This window comes from Alligator mississippiensis, chromosome 15 (assembly GCF_030867095.1).
Source record: "Alligator mississippiensis isolate rAllMis1 chromosome 15, rAllMis1, whole genome shotgun sequence".
Lineage (NCBI taxonomy): Eukaryota > Metazoa > Chordata > Crocodylia > Alligatoridae > Alligator > Alligator mississippiensis.
The window spans coordinates 13,235,870-13,252,929 of record NC_081838.1 but is presented as its reverse complement, the minus strand read 5'-3'; the positions used below and the strand labels follow the sequence as shown (position 1 = coordinate 13,252,929).

The 17,060-nt window shown below is 60.9% G+C and overlaps 3 protein-coding genes across 3 annotated transcripts; all 3 read right to left on the bottom strand.

The window, feature by feature from the left end:
• Positions 1–2,288: 2,288 nt before the first annotated feature.
• Positions 2,289–5,513, bottom strand: S100A16 (S100 calcium binding protein A16). The gene is made up of 3 exons (XM_014595782.3): positions 5,272–5,513; positions 2,936–3,116; positions 2,289–2,693 (listed from the first exon to the last, which is right to left on the bottom strand). Exons 1-3 carry the CDS (start codon positions 5,274–5,276, stop codon positions 2,529–2,531), a joined length of 351 nt encoding a protein of 116 aa, XP_014451268.1. The 5' UTR covers positions 5,277–5,513; the 3' UTR covers positions 2,289–2,528.
• Positions 5,514–9,150: 3,637 nt separating this feature from the next.
• Positions 9,151–12,033, bottom strand: S100A14 (S100 calcium binding protein A14). The gene is made up of 3 exons (XM_006264342.4): positions 11,733–12,033; positions 10,533–10,679; positions 9,151–10,229 (listed from the first exon to the last, which is right to left on the bottom strand). The coding sequence occupies exons 1-3, from the start codon at positions 11,760–11,762 to the stop codon at positions 10,113–10,115; spliced, it is 294 nt and encodes a 97-aa protein (XP_006264404.1). The 5' UTR covers positions 11,763–12,033; the 3' UTR covers positions 9,151–10,112.
• A 2,183-nt stretch (positions 12,034–14,216) lies between these two features.
• On the bottom strand, positions 14,217–15,755 carry S100A13 (S100 calcium binding protein A13). The gene is made up of 3 exons (XM_006264341.4): positions 15,636–15,755; positions 14,868–15,083; positions 14,217–14,423 (listed from the first exon to the last, which is right to left on the bottom strand). Exons 2-3 carry the CDS (start codon positions 15,018–15,020, stop codon positions 14,286–14,288), a joined length of 291 nt encoding a protein of 96 aa, XP_006264403.1. The 5' UTR covers positions 15,021–15,083; positions 15,636–15,755; the 3' UTR covers positions 14,217–14,285.
• Between the last annotated feature and the right edge of the window lie 1,305 nt (positions 15,756–17,060).

Sequence of the window (17,060 nt, the reverse complement as noted above, 5' to 3'; positions counted from 1 at the left end):
AAGCGGTAGGGGCCCATCCAGGCAGGCTGGGGCAGGGCTGAGCCCCAGAGCTGGGGGGGCACGGCAGGGTCCCCCAGAGCAGCAGCATTCCCATGAGCTATGTGGGATGGACGACGATGCCAATGGAGCAGCCGAACCCTTGGCACGGTCCTCGGGGTCCCTGCAGTTCCCCGGGCAGCTGCCAGCTCTGTGCACACCAGGCCCTGGAGTCTTGCCCTCGCTCGCACAGGTGCGACATGAGCAGAAGAGCCTTGCCCACACCCTTTGCTCGCCAATGGGCACAGGGTGGAAACGGATCATCCAGCTGCTGCCAGGGGAGCACACGGGGGGAATCAGGCCCGGTGCCCAATGCAGTTATTCTTGGGGGTCCATTGCCCCCCTAGGGCTCGGTGCCTCACTACTGCCCCCGCTGCACAGTCCTGGGGTCAGTCCTGCTTACCCCCCTGCTCCCCACCAGCTGGGATCTACAGGGAGCTCCTGTTTACATGGGCGCCTGTTGCTGTTTACTGGCAGAACCGGAGAGAAGCCGCGGGTGAGTCACCGGCTGCACCCTGGCACCTGCCAGCACTTCCTCTCCCCTCCCCCTGCCCTGTGGGGGAGGGAGGGGGGCCAGAGGGGCTGCTGCGCTTCACACACCGGAAGGATGGAGCTGTGGACATGGGAGCCGTGCCAGGGAAGGAGAAGGGCCATCTCTTGGGGCGTGCACATGCATTCACACACATACACATGCGTTTACGCACAAGTCCTCGCATGCACACCCATTCACACGCATGTCCTCACAGGCACATGCATGCTCACATGCATTCACACACATGCACATGCATTCACACACATGCCCTCACATGTACACATTTATACACATGCATGTGCATTCACACATGTGTGTATGCACATGTATAGATACATGCATTCATACACATGCATGTGCGTTCCCATGCGCGTCCTCGCATGCACATGCATGCACATGTGCATTCATACACATGCACATGCCTTCACACGCATGCACACACATTTGCACACATGCACGTGCATCCACATACGTCCTCACACGCACACATATGCATGTGTGCATTTGCACGTGTCCTGGAATAGACTCCCTCCAGAGGTAGTGCAAGCATCTACTCTGGACTCTTAAGAAACGTCTGGATGCTTTGTCCTGCTGGGATCCTTTGACCCTAGCTGACTTCCTGCCCCTGGGGCGGGGGGCTGGACCCGATGATCCTCCAAGGTCCCTTCCAGCCCTAATGCCTATGAAATTTATACACACGCACATGCCTTCACATGCATATCCTCACGTACACACACGCACTCAAGCATGCACCAGTGCTGTGCCCCAGTTTGCAGCCTGCTGCCAGCCCAGCTCTGTTGATGCCCCTCGACCACCCCTCAACCCCTCCATGCCAGCAGGCAGCCCCCTGCTCTCCCCCCACTCCCTCATGGGGGCTGGGGGCACATCCTCCAGCAGATCCAGAGTGGGTGGCCGGACAATGCCCTGCCCTGCCCCCTAGAAGAACCACCCCCTCCCTGAGCTCCATCAACCTGGTGCCCCCAAACCAGCCCCCGGCCTCTGCCCCATGCTATGCTTGGAGCAGAGGCCCCACTGCCACTGCGGTGCCTGGGAGGGACAGGGCAGCCCCTGGCCATGCATGTGCACACGCACTCCTGCATACACTTTCTCCAGGGACAAGCCCAGCTGCAAGACCCTTGGGGTCTCTGCCTCAGGGCAGCTGCAGGTATTCTACTGCCAGCTCCCTGAAGGCAGTCGCTTCCCTGCACCGTGCCTCAGTTTCCCCAGCTGCACAAGAGGGGTCCACGGTGCTGTCCAGGGGGTAGAAGGGCACTGGGGTTTGTTGAACAGAGAGAGGCAGGAAACAGGGCCATGTGGACCACCCCCCCCCCCCCGCATTAGCCCCCGTGGGTGCTGGATGGGACCCCCCATGGCTCTGGGCTGGGGGGGGCCAAGGGGCTGAGCCAGCCCCAGGCAGGAGTGTTGGACGCTGCGATGCAGGGACCCATGTCCCCCCCACCCTGGTGTTTGCTGACACCGCGTGGCAGGACTGCGCCAGGGCAGGGCCTGGCCTGTGCCTCCCCAGCGTGCACGTGCATGTGCATGTGCATGTGTGTGAGCGCTGCCCTCTGCTGGAGGGAAACCAAACTGCCCTTCAGTGCCATCCTGACCTCTTCTTGCAACCATCCACCCCAGAGGGGTCTGCGCTGGAAAAGCTTCCCACACCCCAGCTTCACGCCCCCAGCAAGACCCTCATGTGTTGCAAGGAGCACAGACACGCTGGCCCTCCATCCTTTATTGCAGGGACAACTCAGTCTGGCCTGGGCACCAGCCATCCCAGGCTGCAAGGGACAAGTATGCATGACCCACGGGCCCCGTAGGACCCATGAGGCTGGTGGCACCAGGGGAGGATGGGAGGGCAGCTCCTGAGGGACTTGGGAAGGGGGTCACATATGGCCCAAGGGGACAAGATCAGAGACTCTGGGAGGGTCTGGGCTGTGGGGTGCCTTCTGGGGAGCCACTACTTGGAGAACTTGATGCTTTGTTCCTGCTGACGGATGAGGCCGGCAATGGGGCTGGCAATGCCCCCAATCAGGGTCCAGTACTCCTCGAAGCTGATGCGCCCATCCTTGTTCTCGTCTAGGTCACAGATCAGCTTGTCGGCCGCGCGCTTATTCCCGGTGTCCTGAGGAGACAGGGCAGAGCTGTTCGCACAGGACCCAGAACATGGCAGGGTTTGGGGTCCAGTGCCGCCTGGTGGGACCAAACCAAGACCCCCATCCCCAACCCAGGAAAGCTTCGGGTCTCCCCCACCCCCAGCCAGCCCAGCACCGGCTGCTTCTCACGTACTTGCAGTCACACATGTATGCACATGCATTGCCACAAGTGTCCTCACATGCACACAGTAGTTCTCCTGCCCAGCCTCACCGTCAGCATGTGGTTGAGCTCACGGGTGAGCATCTTGCGGAAGTCCTTCTTGCTGATGCGGCGCGGCTGCTTCCGGCAGCAGCAGCCTCCGCCACCCGCGTACTTCTCGAAGTTCTTCACCAGCATCTCCACGGCGCACTCCAGGTCCGTGTGCTGCTGTTGAACGTTCGTCATCCCGGCACTGAGGGGGCAAGAGACCATGTCACGAACGTCCCAGCCTGCCCAGGCGGGCACTGGGGCTGGCGGGCACTGTCCTGATGGTGCAGCAGAACCCAGAGGACATCATGGGGACTGTACAGGTCATGCTCACACACATGTGCAAAGGCATGTGTGCTCACCATGGGCTAGAGAGTGCACAGGCCTGTTGCTAGAGTAGTGCCGGGCAGTTCACAGGGTTGGGGCCAGCTCAGATCCAGGCCCGTATTCCATCCGTACAGACCTGCCTGCAGCCACCAGTGCTGCTGCCCAGTACAGATCAGCTCCCTTACTGAATAGGACTGGCCCTGGGTGCAATGGGGTCGTTACGGACCTGGAGACAGGATGCTTGACATGCATCCCCAGCTCCCGGAGTCCCAGGATCATGCCAGGCTCTGCTAGGAGCCCCCTTCAGTGCTGCCATGCCAGGACCCCCGCCCCCAGCAGCTCTCCACTGTGTTCCACCTCATCCTGACACCCACAGGGTGCTGACAGGAACAGTCATTATCCCACGGGGTGAGGCTACACCCTGGAGCAGTTCCCCATTCCCAGCGTTCATGGGGAGGGAACACAGTGGCTTCCCCGTGGCGCACAGGATGTGGGAGGCAGAAATGCATCCAGGGTGCAATTACCTGACCATGCGGCATCGTGACACCCCAGCTGCACACTCGGGCACTTCTGGTGGCACCCCCAGGGCAGAACAGAAGGGGCAACTGGGCCCCAGTGATGCCACCAGAGATGGAGACGTGGCCAGGACCCAGCGAGCGCCTCAGCACAGGGTCAGGGCACTGCTCCTTGGTGCCACTGGGGCTGGACTCTCACCCCCAGATCCTTCTGGGGGGTCCAAGTAGCAGCCGGCGTGGCCGTATATGAATGCAAGGGGAGCCCCTCTCTCCAGGCCCTGCCAGCCCTGCCTTTTGGGGGAAAGGCCCAAGCTCCCCACAATATCCGGTGCCTGGAGCTCCCACACCAAGCGGTGCCGGAGGCAGGCACCAGCAGCCAGCCAGGCATCTCTGCGTTGAACAGGATGCAAAGGACAGGGCAGCGTCTGCTCGGCTCTGCTCTTCCTGCCCACTTGGCTGCAGGCGGGGGGTCTGCTTGGTGCCACAGAGGGTGGCTGATTTAGCCACCGGGCCAGATCCAGCGCTGCCCCATGACCTCTCCGTGGAGGCACCCGATTCACACAGGGGAGACCAGAGCAGGATGGGCCTTGTAGCGCTCAGGTCCATGGCCCCTGCTGCAGACAGCACCAGTCCCTGCTGGCACTGGGGCCTGCCCAGGCCCTGCCCACATCTCGTCTCAGTGCCCCCAGACCCCTACCCTGCTGGAGAGTATCTCCAGACACCTCTTCTGCTCTGGTCCCCAGCTGCTGCTCCCCTGCACATCTGGGCACCCCACCACTTTTGCCCAGTGAGATGCGGGGATGTGGCTCTGGGGGCACCGGGGGGTTGGCGCAGGCGGCCATTAGCAGACCCCTCCACCAGCACAGGCCAGCAGGCCCGGCGGGGCCATGAGCGGTGGCAAAGCAACTTGGGCAGCAGTTGGGGGAGACCCCAAAGCATCATGCAACTGCTGTCTGGCCCTGCCCCCTCCCTTCCAGCAAAGCCCAGCTCTGCGGTGGGGCCCCCTGTGCCGGGAGCACCCGCGCATGTAGGGGAGATGCACCTGGGCCCGATGGGGCGGGGGCTGGCACAGGCGCACCGCCCGTGTGAATTCCCTGGTGTGGGCGTGAAATGCAGCAAGACAGGGCTCGCCGCTCCGCTCCCCGGGGGAAGGCAGACTGGTTCCCAGCCGTCAGCCCCGGCCCGCTTGGCCCCACCCTGCACCCCTGCGCTGGCCTCCATCCTGCCCAACTCTCGCTTTTCAACAGCTGGTCCTGGCCACTCAGCACCAGGGCGCCCAGGTGAGCCCCTCTCCTGCCCATCCCGGAGCTGCTCCTTCCCCTGCCAGCCACCAGCTCCCCTTGGAGGAGCAGACCACCCGGCAGCGGTGTGACGAGGCCTGTGCTGACACGTCTGGGTGCTCAGGACCCGGCATCTGGCTGCTGGGTTCGACCTGTCCCGTGCAAATCCAGAGCCCTGGGGTCCAGGGGTGAAGGGGCTGGGGAGGCTGGTGACTCCCCGAGCTGCATGGGCCCCTACCTCATCGGTGCGGTGGTGTTCTCTGTCTGTCTGTCTGTCTGTCTGCCTGTCCCGCGCTTGCTCCTCCCGGCTTGGCAGCAGAGGCGACTCCTACTTGCCTTCACCTTGCACCTGAATCACGAGGTCTCCTGGCTTTTAAAGAGTCACGGCCCTGCTGGCCCCACGCCAACGCTTTTGGGGCGTGCCTGCCACCGGCGTCTCGACAGGAACACCAGGCCAACCCGTTGCAACACGCGGCCCCCTTGGCTCTCCTCCTCCCCTTGGGTGCCCCGGGACATCTGTCCCCATCCCCGCTCTGGGGGGCTCCCTGGGCAGCCCCGAATTAATGGGGGGAGTGGCTGGGAGACGCATCCTGCTGCCCCTCCCAGCACCACCATCCGCCATGGCCCCCGCCACAGCCAGTGGAGAAAGGAAATGGCCTTGGCTCATGTTGGAGTCAACAGGAAACATGGAGTCCAGCTCAGGAAGCCAGAGCCAGAGGCCAGGTGCTCCTCTGCTCTGGGTAGACAAAGGGCAGAGATGGACATCGGACTAGACTCTGACTTCCTTACAGAGGCCGGAGACCGGGCCGCTCCGCTGCTTCCCATGGAGCTGGTCACAGCTCAACCCACTTCCACATGAACCCCGTGGGACTGGGGAGACCCAGGCCAAGGGAAACCAGGGTCCAGGCCTGCAGACTTTGGACCTGGGTTGTAGTAATAGGAGTGTCGTTTGCATATCAATGGAGAAGATTAATTCTTCCCCTCGGTTCAGCATGGGAGAGGCCTCACATGGAGACCTGTATTCAGTTTTGGGCCCCACACCGCAAGAAGGACCTGGGCAGTTTGGAAAGAGTCCAGTGCAGGGCAGCAGGAATGATTAGGGGCTTGGGAGGCAAGAAAGGATGTGGTTATTTAATCTGGAAAAGAGAAGGCCAATTGGGGTTGATCGCAGCCTTCAACTCCCTGAAGGGCCATTGCAGAGAGGACAGAGACGGGCTCATCCCTATGGCCATAGGGGACGGGACTAGGACCAATGGCCTGGAGCTGCAGTGGGGGAAATGTAAGTTGGAGGCGAGGAGGAGCTTTCTGACCATGAGGGTGCACGGCACAGGCCGTGGTGGAGTCTCCATCCTGGGAAACTTTCAAGAGCAGGACGGCCGGGCGGGAGAGTCAGGGCTGATCCTGCCTCGAGCAGGGGGCTGGACTGGATGGAATTGTTGTGATACATTGGGGAACACAAAAAAACTCAAATATATCGATCTAGACAAAGTCACAGACATATACAAGCACCCGATGTGACCTTGAGAGGTCCCTGCCAGACCCACTTGCCTACCAAACATCTGTATTGCGGCCTCGATACTGCAAGCCCAGATGGCCGCTAGCTACTCCTAGCTACCATTGGAGCAGCTGTTGAAGTGAGCTTCAGCTCACAAAAGCTTGTGCCATATAAATAGATAGATAATCTCTATATATATATATTTGTGTGTGTGTGTGTGTGTGTGTGTGTGTGTGTGTGTGTGTGTGTGTGTGTGTGTGTCTACTCTGGTTAGTCTATAAGATGCAAATCTTCCCTGCCTTCTACCTGACTTCAAATTGACACCGCAAACTACCCATTTCTTTCCTAGCTCCCAACCAGGCTCCTGGGCAGTTAGGCGGCTAAGCCCAATTACCCCAGTTAATTGCACCCTCCCGTCCTCCCTTTGAAATGTCAGAGAGATGAGACAGGGATTAGATGACAGCCATTCACCGGTGCGTGGGTGTTATAGGTCAGGAGCCATTTACTAGCCGAGCCCCCTGGCAAAGACCCTGGGGTTTTCACTGGGACAAACCCTCCATTTTTCTTGTCTGGCTGCTCAATGGGGGGGGTGGGGGTTGTAATCCCAGGGTCGAGGCACCTGGACCTGCTCCCAGCCTGGCCAGCCCCAGCCACGCATGGTGATATCAGGCCAGGGCAGGAATCCCTGCCTGCCCCCCATGGGCAAACAGCTCCCGCCCTGAATCACGGGGCTTGTTACTCCTGCGACTGGCAGGTGTCATCACCGCACTAGGCCTGTTTCTTTACAAGCCAGGCGGGGCATGCATGTTCCCGGTGTTTGTCATGAGCTTCCCATGTCGGTGCCCGTGGCTCTGCCTGCCACACCTGGGGAGTCATGTCCGTGGGCAGTCCAGGAAAGATGGGAAGCAGCTGTGGGCTGTCACCAGGCTGCAGGCTGGAGTCAGGCCCCAGGGTCAGTTAGCACTGCCCCAACTCAATGGAGACCGGGAGCAGATTTTCAAGGAGCTCGAGGACCCATGGCCACGAGACCTGGCTCTCACCGGCCCCCAGCCCTGTGGGTCCCTGAGCTCCTGGGTCACAGTATCTCCTTCCCCCTCCCCAGCACTGTTCAGTCCAGAATGGGCAGCTGCAATAGTTTTTCCCAGAGGCTGCCATCGGTGGCCAGAACCCTGGGGTTGGATGTGCAGGGTTAGGGTTACAGTTAAGGTTAGAGTTAGGGTTACAGTTAGGCCAAACCCATGGCCAAATCCATGGCATCTCCCTGGAGCATGGGTGCCCGGTGGGCCTGGCAAAGCAGGGTTTTGCCCACGTGCCCCTGCACACCCAACCCTGGGGTCCTGCCCACTGATTGCAGCCCCTGGGAAAAGATACTGCAGCTGACCGTGCTGTACTGAATGGTGCTGGGGACGGGGAAGGTGACAGCATGACCCAAAAGCTGCCTGCACCTTGACCGGGAGTGACTCAGGCTGATCTGCTGATTGCCTGTGACAGGCCGGAAACTTGCTTTTGGGATCTCCAAGCGTTCCACAAATATTTATCAGGATGCCTCATGCCTTTGCTATGATCGGGCAGTGCATGAGAGCCAGCCACATGTGGCCGCCAGGGAACAGCCTGATGGGAAGAGGGCACCGGGGGCCGGACTCCTGGCCTTGCCCGCTTCCGCGCCGCTCCTAGCATCATTTCTCCCTCCCCTGCTCTGGGAAGCAAACCCAGGAGTCCTGGCTTTCTGTCTCCCCGCTCCTGACACACACGGCACTCCCCATTACATCATATGATGGGAAGACAACCCAGGCATCGGGGCTGCCAGTCCTTGCATGGAATCACTTGACACATCCCAGGTCTGTGTAATTAAACCAACGCCACACCTTTCTGCTTTATTTTCCTTCTAGTTCATTCCCATGGCAGCAACAATAAATAGTCATGCCCATTGTGAAATGCAGCCCATGGAGAGCAGGAGATAGCCGGCAGCCCCAGGCAGCAGGCCGGGTCCCTGCGCCCCTGGCCAGGAGGTTATCGAGGTCCTGTTGTGGTCTTGGGAGGGGGGGGGTTTCTCCCCTCCAAAAAACACCCTCAAAGGGAAAAGTGACAGAGCAAACGCTCCAGGCTCTCCTGCATGCACTCCCCTTCTCCAAAATCACCACCCCTGATCTACCCCATCACGAACTCGGAGCTTGAGAACGTGCTGCAGAGGTTTTTTTGCCACGGGGTCACCCGTAGCCATAGACCCTGGCAACAACCGGATGGGTGTCTCCAGGCCCAGGGACCCAAACACCAGCCTCAGATGGCTTCAGCAACCCCCAAGTTGTAGCTAGGACCCCTCCCTGATGCTCCATATTGGATGGGCTTGGGGCTGAGCCAGGAACATGCTGCCAGGTGGTCTGGGGAGGAGCACCAGCATTGGGGCAGGCGGTTTATTCCCTTCATCCGCCATTTATGTCCCCCCTGGATGAACCCAGAGTGAAAGGTACCAGCAATGGGCACAGATGGCATCCCACCTTGTGACCTATGTGTACCAAGCTGCCCCATCCCTCCCTCCAGGGGCACATGCCCTTCTCCCCCCCACCCGCCGCCCGAGCCCCGCATCACCCAGGGGCACAGACAGACACCGGGGCCTGCGTGAGATTCGTTCCAATTTAAATTTTATTAATTTATACAAAAACTTTTGCAAGCAACTCAGGATGATAATGCACCGACACCCAGCCCCAGTCCCATGTCCCCACCCCGGACAGACAGCAGTGAGGCAGGGGAGGCATGGGAAGGCTCCTCTGTCCCCCATCCCCATCCCAGAGACAGCTCTGGGGAGTGGTAGCAAAAACACTAACACCTCCATGCATTCACGGCGTTCAAATCGGGTTGGCACCCTCAGTGCACACTGCTTGGGGGCTCCCATGCATGGGGGGCCCCAAGACAGGAAGCCCTGCACAGTCAGTGCAGCTCAGTGCAGCCCGGAAATGGCAGACGCCCTTTCAGCATGGAGCAGGGTCCCGGGGCAGCAGCTGGGCCCCGAATCCCACCCCAGAGCCCTCCCTTCCCACCGTCCCCAGCTCTTCCCCCAGCTGGGGATGCCCCCGCCGCCAGCAAAGCCTCCGCTACCCAGCCCTGAGCACAACCCCTCAGTGCCCAGGAGGAAGGGGTCACTGACCCATCCCAGAGCCCCTCGACCCACAGGTGCCAGAGGAAAAGAGCCAAACCATGGCAGGTTCACAGGTGGAAACCCAGAGCTGCCAAGGCCCTCAAGCCAAGGAGCCGGGGAGCACAGCAGGTGAGACCCCCCCTCAAGGAAATGGCTGGGGAAGGGCGCTGGAGGGGTCCTGGAGTGGAGGGAACCCCCCACCTCCCTCCCTCCCAAAAGCAGGAAGGGGTCGAGAGTGAGCAAGGGGAGGCAGGTTCTCGAGCGGCCCTGGACGGAGCGGGTTCTAGGCTGACGGGGGGAGGAGAATGGGTTCCAGAGCTGGGGGGAGGAGGGGAGCCCCAGGGAGATGTAACACTGCGTCCTCCTCCATGCTGCGGCCCCCAGTGATGGTCAGTCTCTGGCGCGCCGGGACGGGGGGGCCCTGCAGCATGGATCTAGGCTCGCCGGCGCCTCACTTCTGGCAGCCCTTGGCGGCATCGCCCATGATGTCCCAGTACTCGCCGAATTCAAGTCGGGCCTCATTGGGGTCGCCCAGGCACTCGATCTTCTCTTCCAAGGGGCCGACGCACTATTGAGGACACGGGGCGGTCAGGCGGCTCTGGCATAGCCTCCACAGAGGTCCCGGCCCCAATCCAGGGCTGTGCGCTGGGGTCATGACCCCTGACCCCTAGACTCCACCCCCTGGCCATGATCCAGGGCCCTGCACCTGGGCCCTGTCCCCTCACCCTGGACTCCACTCCCCCGGCCCTGACCCAAGGCCCTGCACCCAAGTCCTGTCCCTCCACCCCCAGCCCCAATCCAGGGTCCTGCCCCGGATCTCAGGGCGAGAAGCTGCCTCCTGCCCCAGAGCGGTGCCACGCGCTGCCCTTACATTCCCAAGATGCGGCAGCTTCTGCCCCACCAGCTCCTTGAGCTCATTGGGGGTGAGGTACTCCTTGCGCCCCTGCACTGCGTAGCAGTGGAACTGGTTGATCACAGTCTCGATGGCCTGCTCCACATTCGTCAGCTCCTGGGAGTCCTAGAGCCACAGGCAGAAGCGGGAGATGGTTACCGGGGGCGTAGGGAGGGGACCTGGCAGGGCTGGATGCCGAGAGCCGGTTCGCAGCCTGGGAGGGGAACCTGCCAGCCCCGTCCCACGCACGCTGAAACTGGGTAGGATCAACCCCCCTCCCTGCTCCTGTACAGGCTGGCACCAGGGTCTCATCTTCCAGGGAGTGGTACAATGGGCCTTGCCATGGTCCATGAGGACTGGGGCACCCCGCTGAGTTCACGTTCCTTCCTGACCCCTGGAGCTGACTGGCTCAGGCCCTGAAGCATGGTTATGAATGGCCCTGAGCCTCCTAATCTGCTTCAGGTCCCACAAGGAATACAGTGCCCAGCTTCTCCACTGGCCTGAGCCCCTTTTTGGAGGCTGAGGGACCTCCAGCATCCCACAGCATGTCTGCAGAGCCCCCAGCTGAAGGGGAAAGCTGTTGGCCTGGGCTGGCTCCCTGCACCTGGGTCCTCTGCATTAGGAGCAGCCCCCAAAAAATCAGCACCACCAGCCTCTCCGGGAAATGCTGCTTCCAGCTAGACCCCAGGAAAGGATCTCTCATTTGGGAATGGAAAGCAGTAGGCTCCCAGCTCCGTCTCCTATTCCCTTAGTGAAGGCACTCGTCACCACGAGACCTTTCAGGAGAGCCCTGGGCAGCAAGCACAAGACCAGGCAGAGCTGGCAAAGCCTCCCTGGGCTCCCAAGTGGCTCCTGAGTCCTGTCTGTGCCAGCCTCACTGCTCTCTCCTGCACCTGGCTTGCTTAAGGGGCCCTCGAGAGCACACAGGCTTGGAGGGAGGGCTGGATCCAGAGCCCAGGGAAGCCCAGGGCTGGTTTCATTGGGCTTTGGATAAGGCAGCCCATTTGCAAGCAGGCACCACATTCGGGTCTATCCTGGCGTCCCACGGAAGGACTCCGGCCGATCCGCCAGCCCCTGTCCCCAGGCCCAGGCAGGATCACCCTTCTCCATGGCCGCCAGCCCAAGCACAGTGGGCATCCGCAATGGGACAGAACAAAAGCAAATCTGGCATCCATTGACCTTGCGCTTCTTGCAGCAGCACTGGCCCATGCTGGCTGCCTCCGGCTCCGGGGTCTGGCTCCTGCTGTGGCTGTGCCTTCACGGGGCTGCAGGGAGTGGTGGGCGTCAGGCAGAGCTGTCCAGTGGTGGGTGCTGGGTGCTGGGTCGCGATGTCAGGGGCACTGCCGACAGCTGATTGTGTATCCCCCACAGGGCGTTCCTAGGGCAGGAGAGACAGGGCCTGGGTGAGGACGCGGCTCCCCAATGCGTTCCCGGCTCCCCCCAGCCAGCCCCGATGCTCCACGAGGGAGGCCGGGAGCTGCCGAGGCATGTCCCGCTTGGCGCAGCACCCCTCCCTCGCAACGTGTCAGGGCAAAGCTGAAGGGGCTGGGCTGGGCCAGGCTGGGGGGGCCGGAGGGCAGGTCAGATCCCCCCAGCCAGGGTCGGGGAAGTCCAAGAAAAGCCCAAGCCACTTACCTGCTCCCAAGGCTCTTTTGGGCTGGGGAGGGCCGTGTCCCCCGCTGGGATTTTATACCGCAGGGAGGGGTGAGTGGGAGACACCTCACGCAGATATGGTGCAAGGTGTCTCATTTCATTGCCTGGCACGGGTCCAGCGTGGGGCCGGGCGCCACCCACTTCCAAGCGGGTTGGCCGTTCCCAGGCCTTGCAGACGCCCGCGCGCACACGAGACAGTCCACACCGGCCTGCACCCGCATCCATGCCACGAAAGCTGAGCATCCCTGCCTTGCCCCTGTAGCAGCAGGGGCTGAGTGAGCACCAGCTCCCACTGGCTAAGCTGGGTCAGCTCCAGGAGGGGAGACACGTGTAAGACCCAGTTCAGGGCTTGGTGGTGCCCCCCCTGACCCCCAGCTGCCCCTGAACAGTGATGAAGGACAGTGCTGACCCCCTAGCCCAGCCTGGCAGCAGTGCTTCCCTGGGCAACGCTGCTGGTGCTTTTATGAGAAGTGTAAACCAGTGGCCTTGGCCTCCCTTGTGCATTAATCCTCCCCTAGCAAACCCTGCGTGGGGACCCTCACTGGGCCTTTGTGGGAGAAAGTGCCTTAATTTCCAGCCTTAAGAGGGTGTGTTACACTCGAGCTGCTGTCATGACCCCCCCACCGCCACATCCCAGCAGGAGTGGGCGGGTTGTCGAGCGAGTAGAGGAGCAGGGCGGGAGCTGGATCGTGGCTTCCGATATCGGGCTTTTCTCCTCAGCCTCTCCCTCCTGCCTGCCCTGCATCCTGGCTGGCCCCAGGCCTGGAGTGGCTGGGTGGAGACCACAGGCCAACAAGGCTGAGGAGGGGGCTGCTGTCCAGCCATTCCCCCTGCAGCGCTGAGCAGCACAGGGAAGGTCCTGGAGCACCTGACACCTGGGTTGTGCCCTGCCTCTGGTTGGAGCATGAGCTCCAGCACTCACCACAAAGGCTAAGATTAGGCATAGTGGCTTCTTAACCTGGCAGAGGAAATACCATGTATCTGTGTCCAAGAAGGCAGTTTTCCTGAACCGGCTTGCAAGAGAACTGCTCTTCTGGCGTGGTTCGGTACCCACCAAGGTGCCACAGCTTTAAGCCCAGTTTGTGGAAATGGGAGTCTCTTCCCTAGCTTGCTCTGAGGGCTTTATGGCTGAGGGCAAGCAAAACTCGGGGGCATCCGAACCACAAGCCTCCGGGCTGGGGCCTGCAAGTAGGATGCCCACCAAAGGTTTTTGGAAACATCTGAAGCCCCAGGTGTGGGTGGAAGATGTCTGCCAGTAGTAGAGCCACTTATGGTTCTGGACTCTTGGATTTGGAATTAGTTTTGGCTAATTTGGCCTCAGATACAAATTTAAAAAAAAAGTCCTGGCAGGGGAAACACCATGTATCTGGGTCCAAGAAGGCAGTTTTCCTTAAGCCTCCTGGGGATAACTGTTTTTCTGGTGTGGTTTAGTACCCACTGACGTGTTGGGGCTTAAAGCCCAATTTAGGGGAATGGGAGGCTCCTCCCTAGATCGCTCCTGAAGCCATATGGCTGAGGGCAGGCGAAACTTGGGGGGATCTGAACCCCAAGCCTCTGGGCTTGGGCCTGCACATAGGATGCCTGCCAAAAGACTTTGGAAATATCTGAAGCCCCTGGTGAGGGTGGAGGATGTTTACTGGTTGTACAGCCACTTATGGGTTTGGACTGACTCATGGGTTTGGACTTGATTTGGCTTGGAACATGAAAAATTTCTTAAAAAAAAAAAAAGTCCTATTCCCAGCTTGGGCAAGGTACTTCTGCCCTGTTCCTTGGTGTCCTGGGGGTGACGTGGGGCATGGGGCAGATGCCTGCCCCTGTCCCCTGCTTCCACCCTCCCAGCTACCTGCACCCCTCCCTTGCTCCCACCCTTCCAGCTGGAGGCCTCTGGGTGTTGGTTTCATCCTGCTGGGTGTGGACCCGGCTGGGGGGCTGGAGACAGCATGTGCAGGGGGTTGTGCATGAGCCAAGTGCCCTCTTTGCCATCCCCCAAGCACTGAGGCAACGCCAGACTCAGAAGGGAACCTTTATTCATGCCCCCAATGCTGGCCAGACCAGAGCGAGTACCCCAGGCCTGCCCCATCACTTCTTCTTGCTCGTTTTCTCCCTCTTGATGTCCCGGGCCAGCTCCCCAATGAGTCGCCAGTACTCGCTGAACTTGAGCTCCTCATCACGGTTCACATCCAGGCTGCTCATCTTCTCGTCCAGGGATCCAACGTCCTGGGAGAAACGGGGGCAGGGGGTCAACACAGTGCTACCCACCACCGGGCACATCTAGGAGCAGCGTGCTCCGTCTCCACATCTGGACACGGCTCCCTGCCCTCCAGCAGCCACAACCAAGGCACAGCCCCTCCCTGTGCCCTGCTCCTGAGAAGGCAGCATGCCTCATAGCTGGAGCAGCTGGGCAGGGGACCCTCTGCCATGGTATAAGATCTCCCCATGCTTGTATTATTATTACTATTATTATTATTATTATTATTATTATTATTGTTGTTGTTGTTGTTGTTTCTCTAAAGCAGTTCCCTGCACCAAAGCTGGAGAGGGATGGATCCAACCCCCTGCCCCAGCCACCTTCCCCCTGGCCTGGGGACACACAGCTCAGGCCAGCAGCCCCCGGCCAGCTCCCCAGCACCCATGCCCCGTGCCCCATTGCACCCCCTGCACCTTCATGAAGTTTGGCAGCTGGAGCCGCACCAACTCCTTGAACTCTCCAGCAGTCAGCGTGCCTGTCCGGCCCTCCCGGGCTGCGTAGGTGAAGAAGATAGAGACGATTTTCTCGATGGCCGTCTCCAACTCCGTCAGCTCCCCCGTGGCCATGGTGCCGGGGCGGGGAGCTGAGGGCTGGTGGCACAAGAGCCGAGCTGGAGGGAATACCAGAGGCTGCAGAGAAAGAGGAGTGCAAGGCTCAGATTGACGGACAGATGGACGGAGGGGTGGAGAAATCAATGGACAGACAGCCAGAGGGCTGGAGAGACAAAAAGTGGGACAAACAGACAAACAGCTCTTCCCTCCTGTCACCGGGGTCCTGGGTGCCCCAACCCCCCATTCTCCATGCAGAGAGTTTGGCAGGTTTCAGTTGGATCCACCCTGTTGCTCACAGCTGGACAGTGCGGAGCCACCCCGCCTTGCAAACACGCTCCCCTGGGCCAGCTGAGTGCTGAGATGGGGGCAGGTGATGGCAAGGGACAGGACCAGCCTAGAAAGCGCCCTCACCCTGCAGCCCACCCCTCTCCTGGCATGGCCTGGGCATGCGGGCGGGTGCAGGAGAGGCCGCTGGCACCCAGAGCTGGGCGGGTGCAGGGTGGGGTTGGGGTGAGGTCCTGATCCCCAGCCCTGCCCTTCCCTCTGCACCATTGCATGGCTGCAGGCCCCGGTGCCGTGGCTGCAAGCAGAAAGCCTGGCCCCGGGGCGAGGGGCCAGGCCAGCACTTACCCTGCTGTGCTGCGGGGCAGGAGGCGGAGGACAGGGTGGCCGTGTGCCCCCACAAGGGCTTTATACCCCAGCCCGGGTGGGGCAGAGCTCTCCCCACCGAAGCGGTGTAGGGTTTCCCTGACACCGCCTACCCCTTCACCCCCCCTCACCAGCCACCTCCCCAGCTCGATGCACGGCTGCCAGGTTTGGCACCGCCACGGCGGGCACCAGGGCTCAAAGGGCCGTCTGTGCAGCTCGGCTCAGCTCCCCTCGGGCGGATCCCAGCTCCAGCCCCGGTGGAAGCGATCCAGGAAACTCTGGTCTGAGCCAGGAAGGAGCAGGGCAGCTGCCAAGACTAACAGACATGTAGCCTCTGGCCCCCTTGCGCCTCACCACACTCGCAGCAAATGCAAGACACCCCCATAGTCCTGCCCAGCACCCCCCTTTCCCCATGGGCTGCATGGGGACCTTGGCTTTGGCTGCCCCTCATGTACCCCAGCTCTGGCCTCATAGGACTGGACAGGGGTGGACACCACTAGGGTTCGCAGTCGGCAGGGCAGAGTCCCCCTGAAGCCTGGCACAGGCCCCCCTTGGGCTGTAACGGGGTAACAGGGATGGGGCAGCTGAGTGAGGGACACAGGAGGAGCCTGCCAGGGGCAGGACAGCTTGGGGACAAGCCAGCCTGGGTGCATGCATGTATGTGCGTATGCATGCATGTGCATGTGTCTGCATGTGTACGCATGCACATGTACAGTGCAGGGACCCAGGGCATGCTCAGCCCTCTCCCCCCCAGTTCCCCCACCACACCACACAGCTCCAACCGCAGGAAATTTTCCAATGTTTGTCATCCCAAAATGGAGTACCCGGCCCCTCCCTGCCCTCACTGCACAGCTCTCCCCTGTGCCTACCCAAGGGAAGGGAACAGGCTGCTCCCCTCAGCCTGGCCACGCAGGGAAGGGACATCCCACGAAGGCCTGATCCTGCCCAGGATCCAGTCCTCCCATGGTGCCAGGTCTCCCCCAAACCTCCTGCCTTGTAACCAGCAGGAATTGGAGCATTGCAATAGGCCACAGGGCAAAAAACCCTCAATGGCATATAAATCTAAATAATAATAATAATAGTAATTGATATCCCTGTTAAGCCTCTTCCGAACTGACACTGCTGGTGTAGCTGAGCCCCAATGCACTCAGCCCCCTGGCAGGGTGGGGTAGCCCAGGCACACGCAGGGTGCACACCCCCACTCCAGGAGCTTGTTGCACCTTGGTTGCACCCTTTGCTAACGAGAAGAACAGGCCTAACATGGGCAAGCAGGGGCGACGCTGGGGAAGCCGCTGGCAGGGAGTCGGGCTCCTGCTGGCTGGGACAGGTTGTACTGTGAATCACGCTCCCCATTCAGGGGTTGGCCTGTGAGTCACAGCCTCCGTCCACTGGGTCCCATGTCCCCCG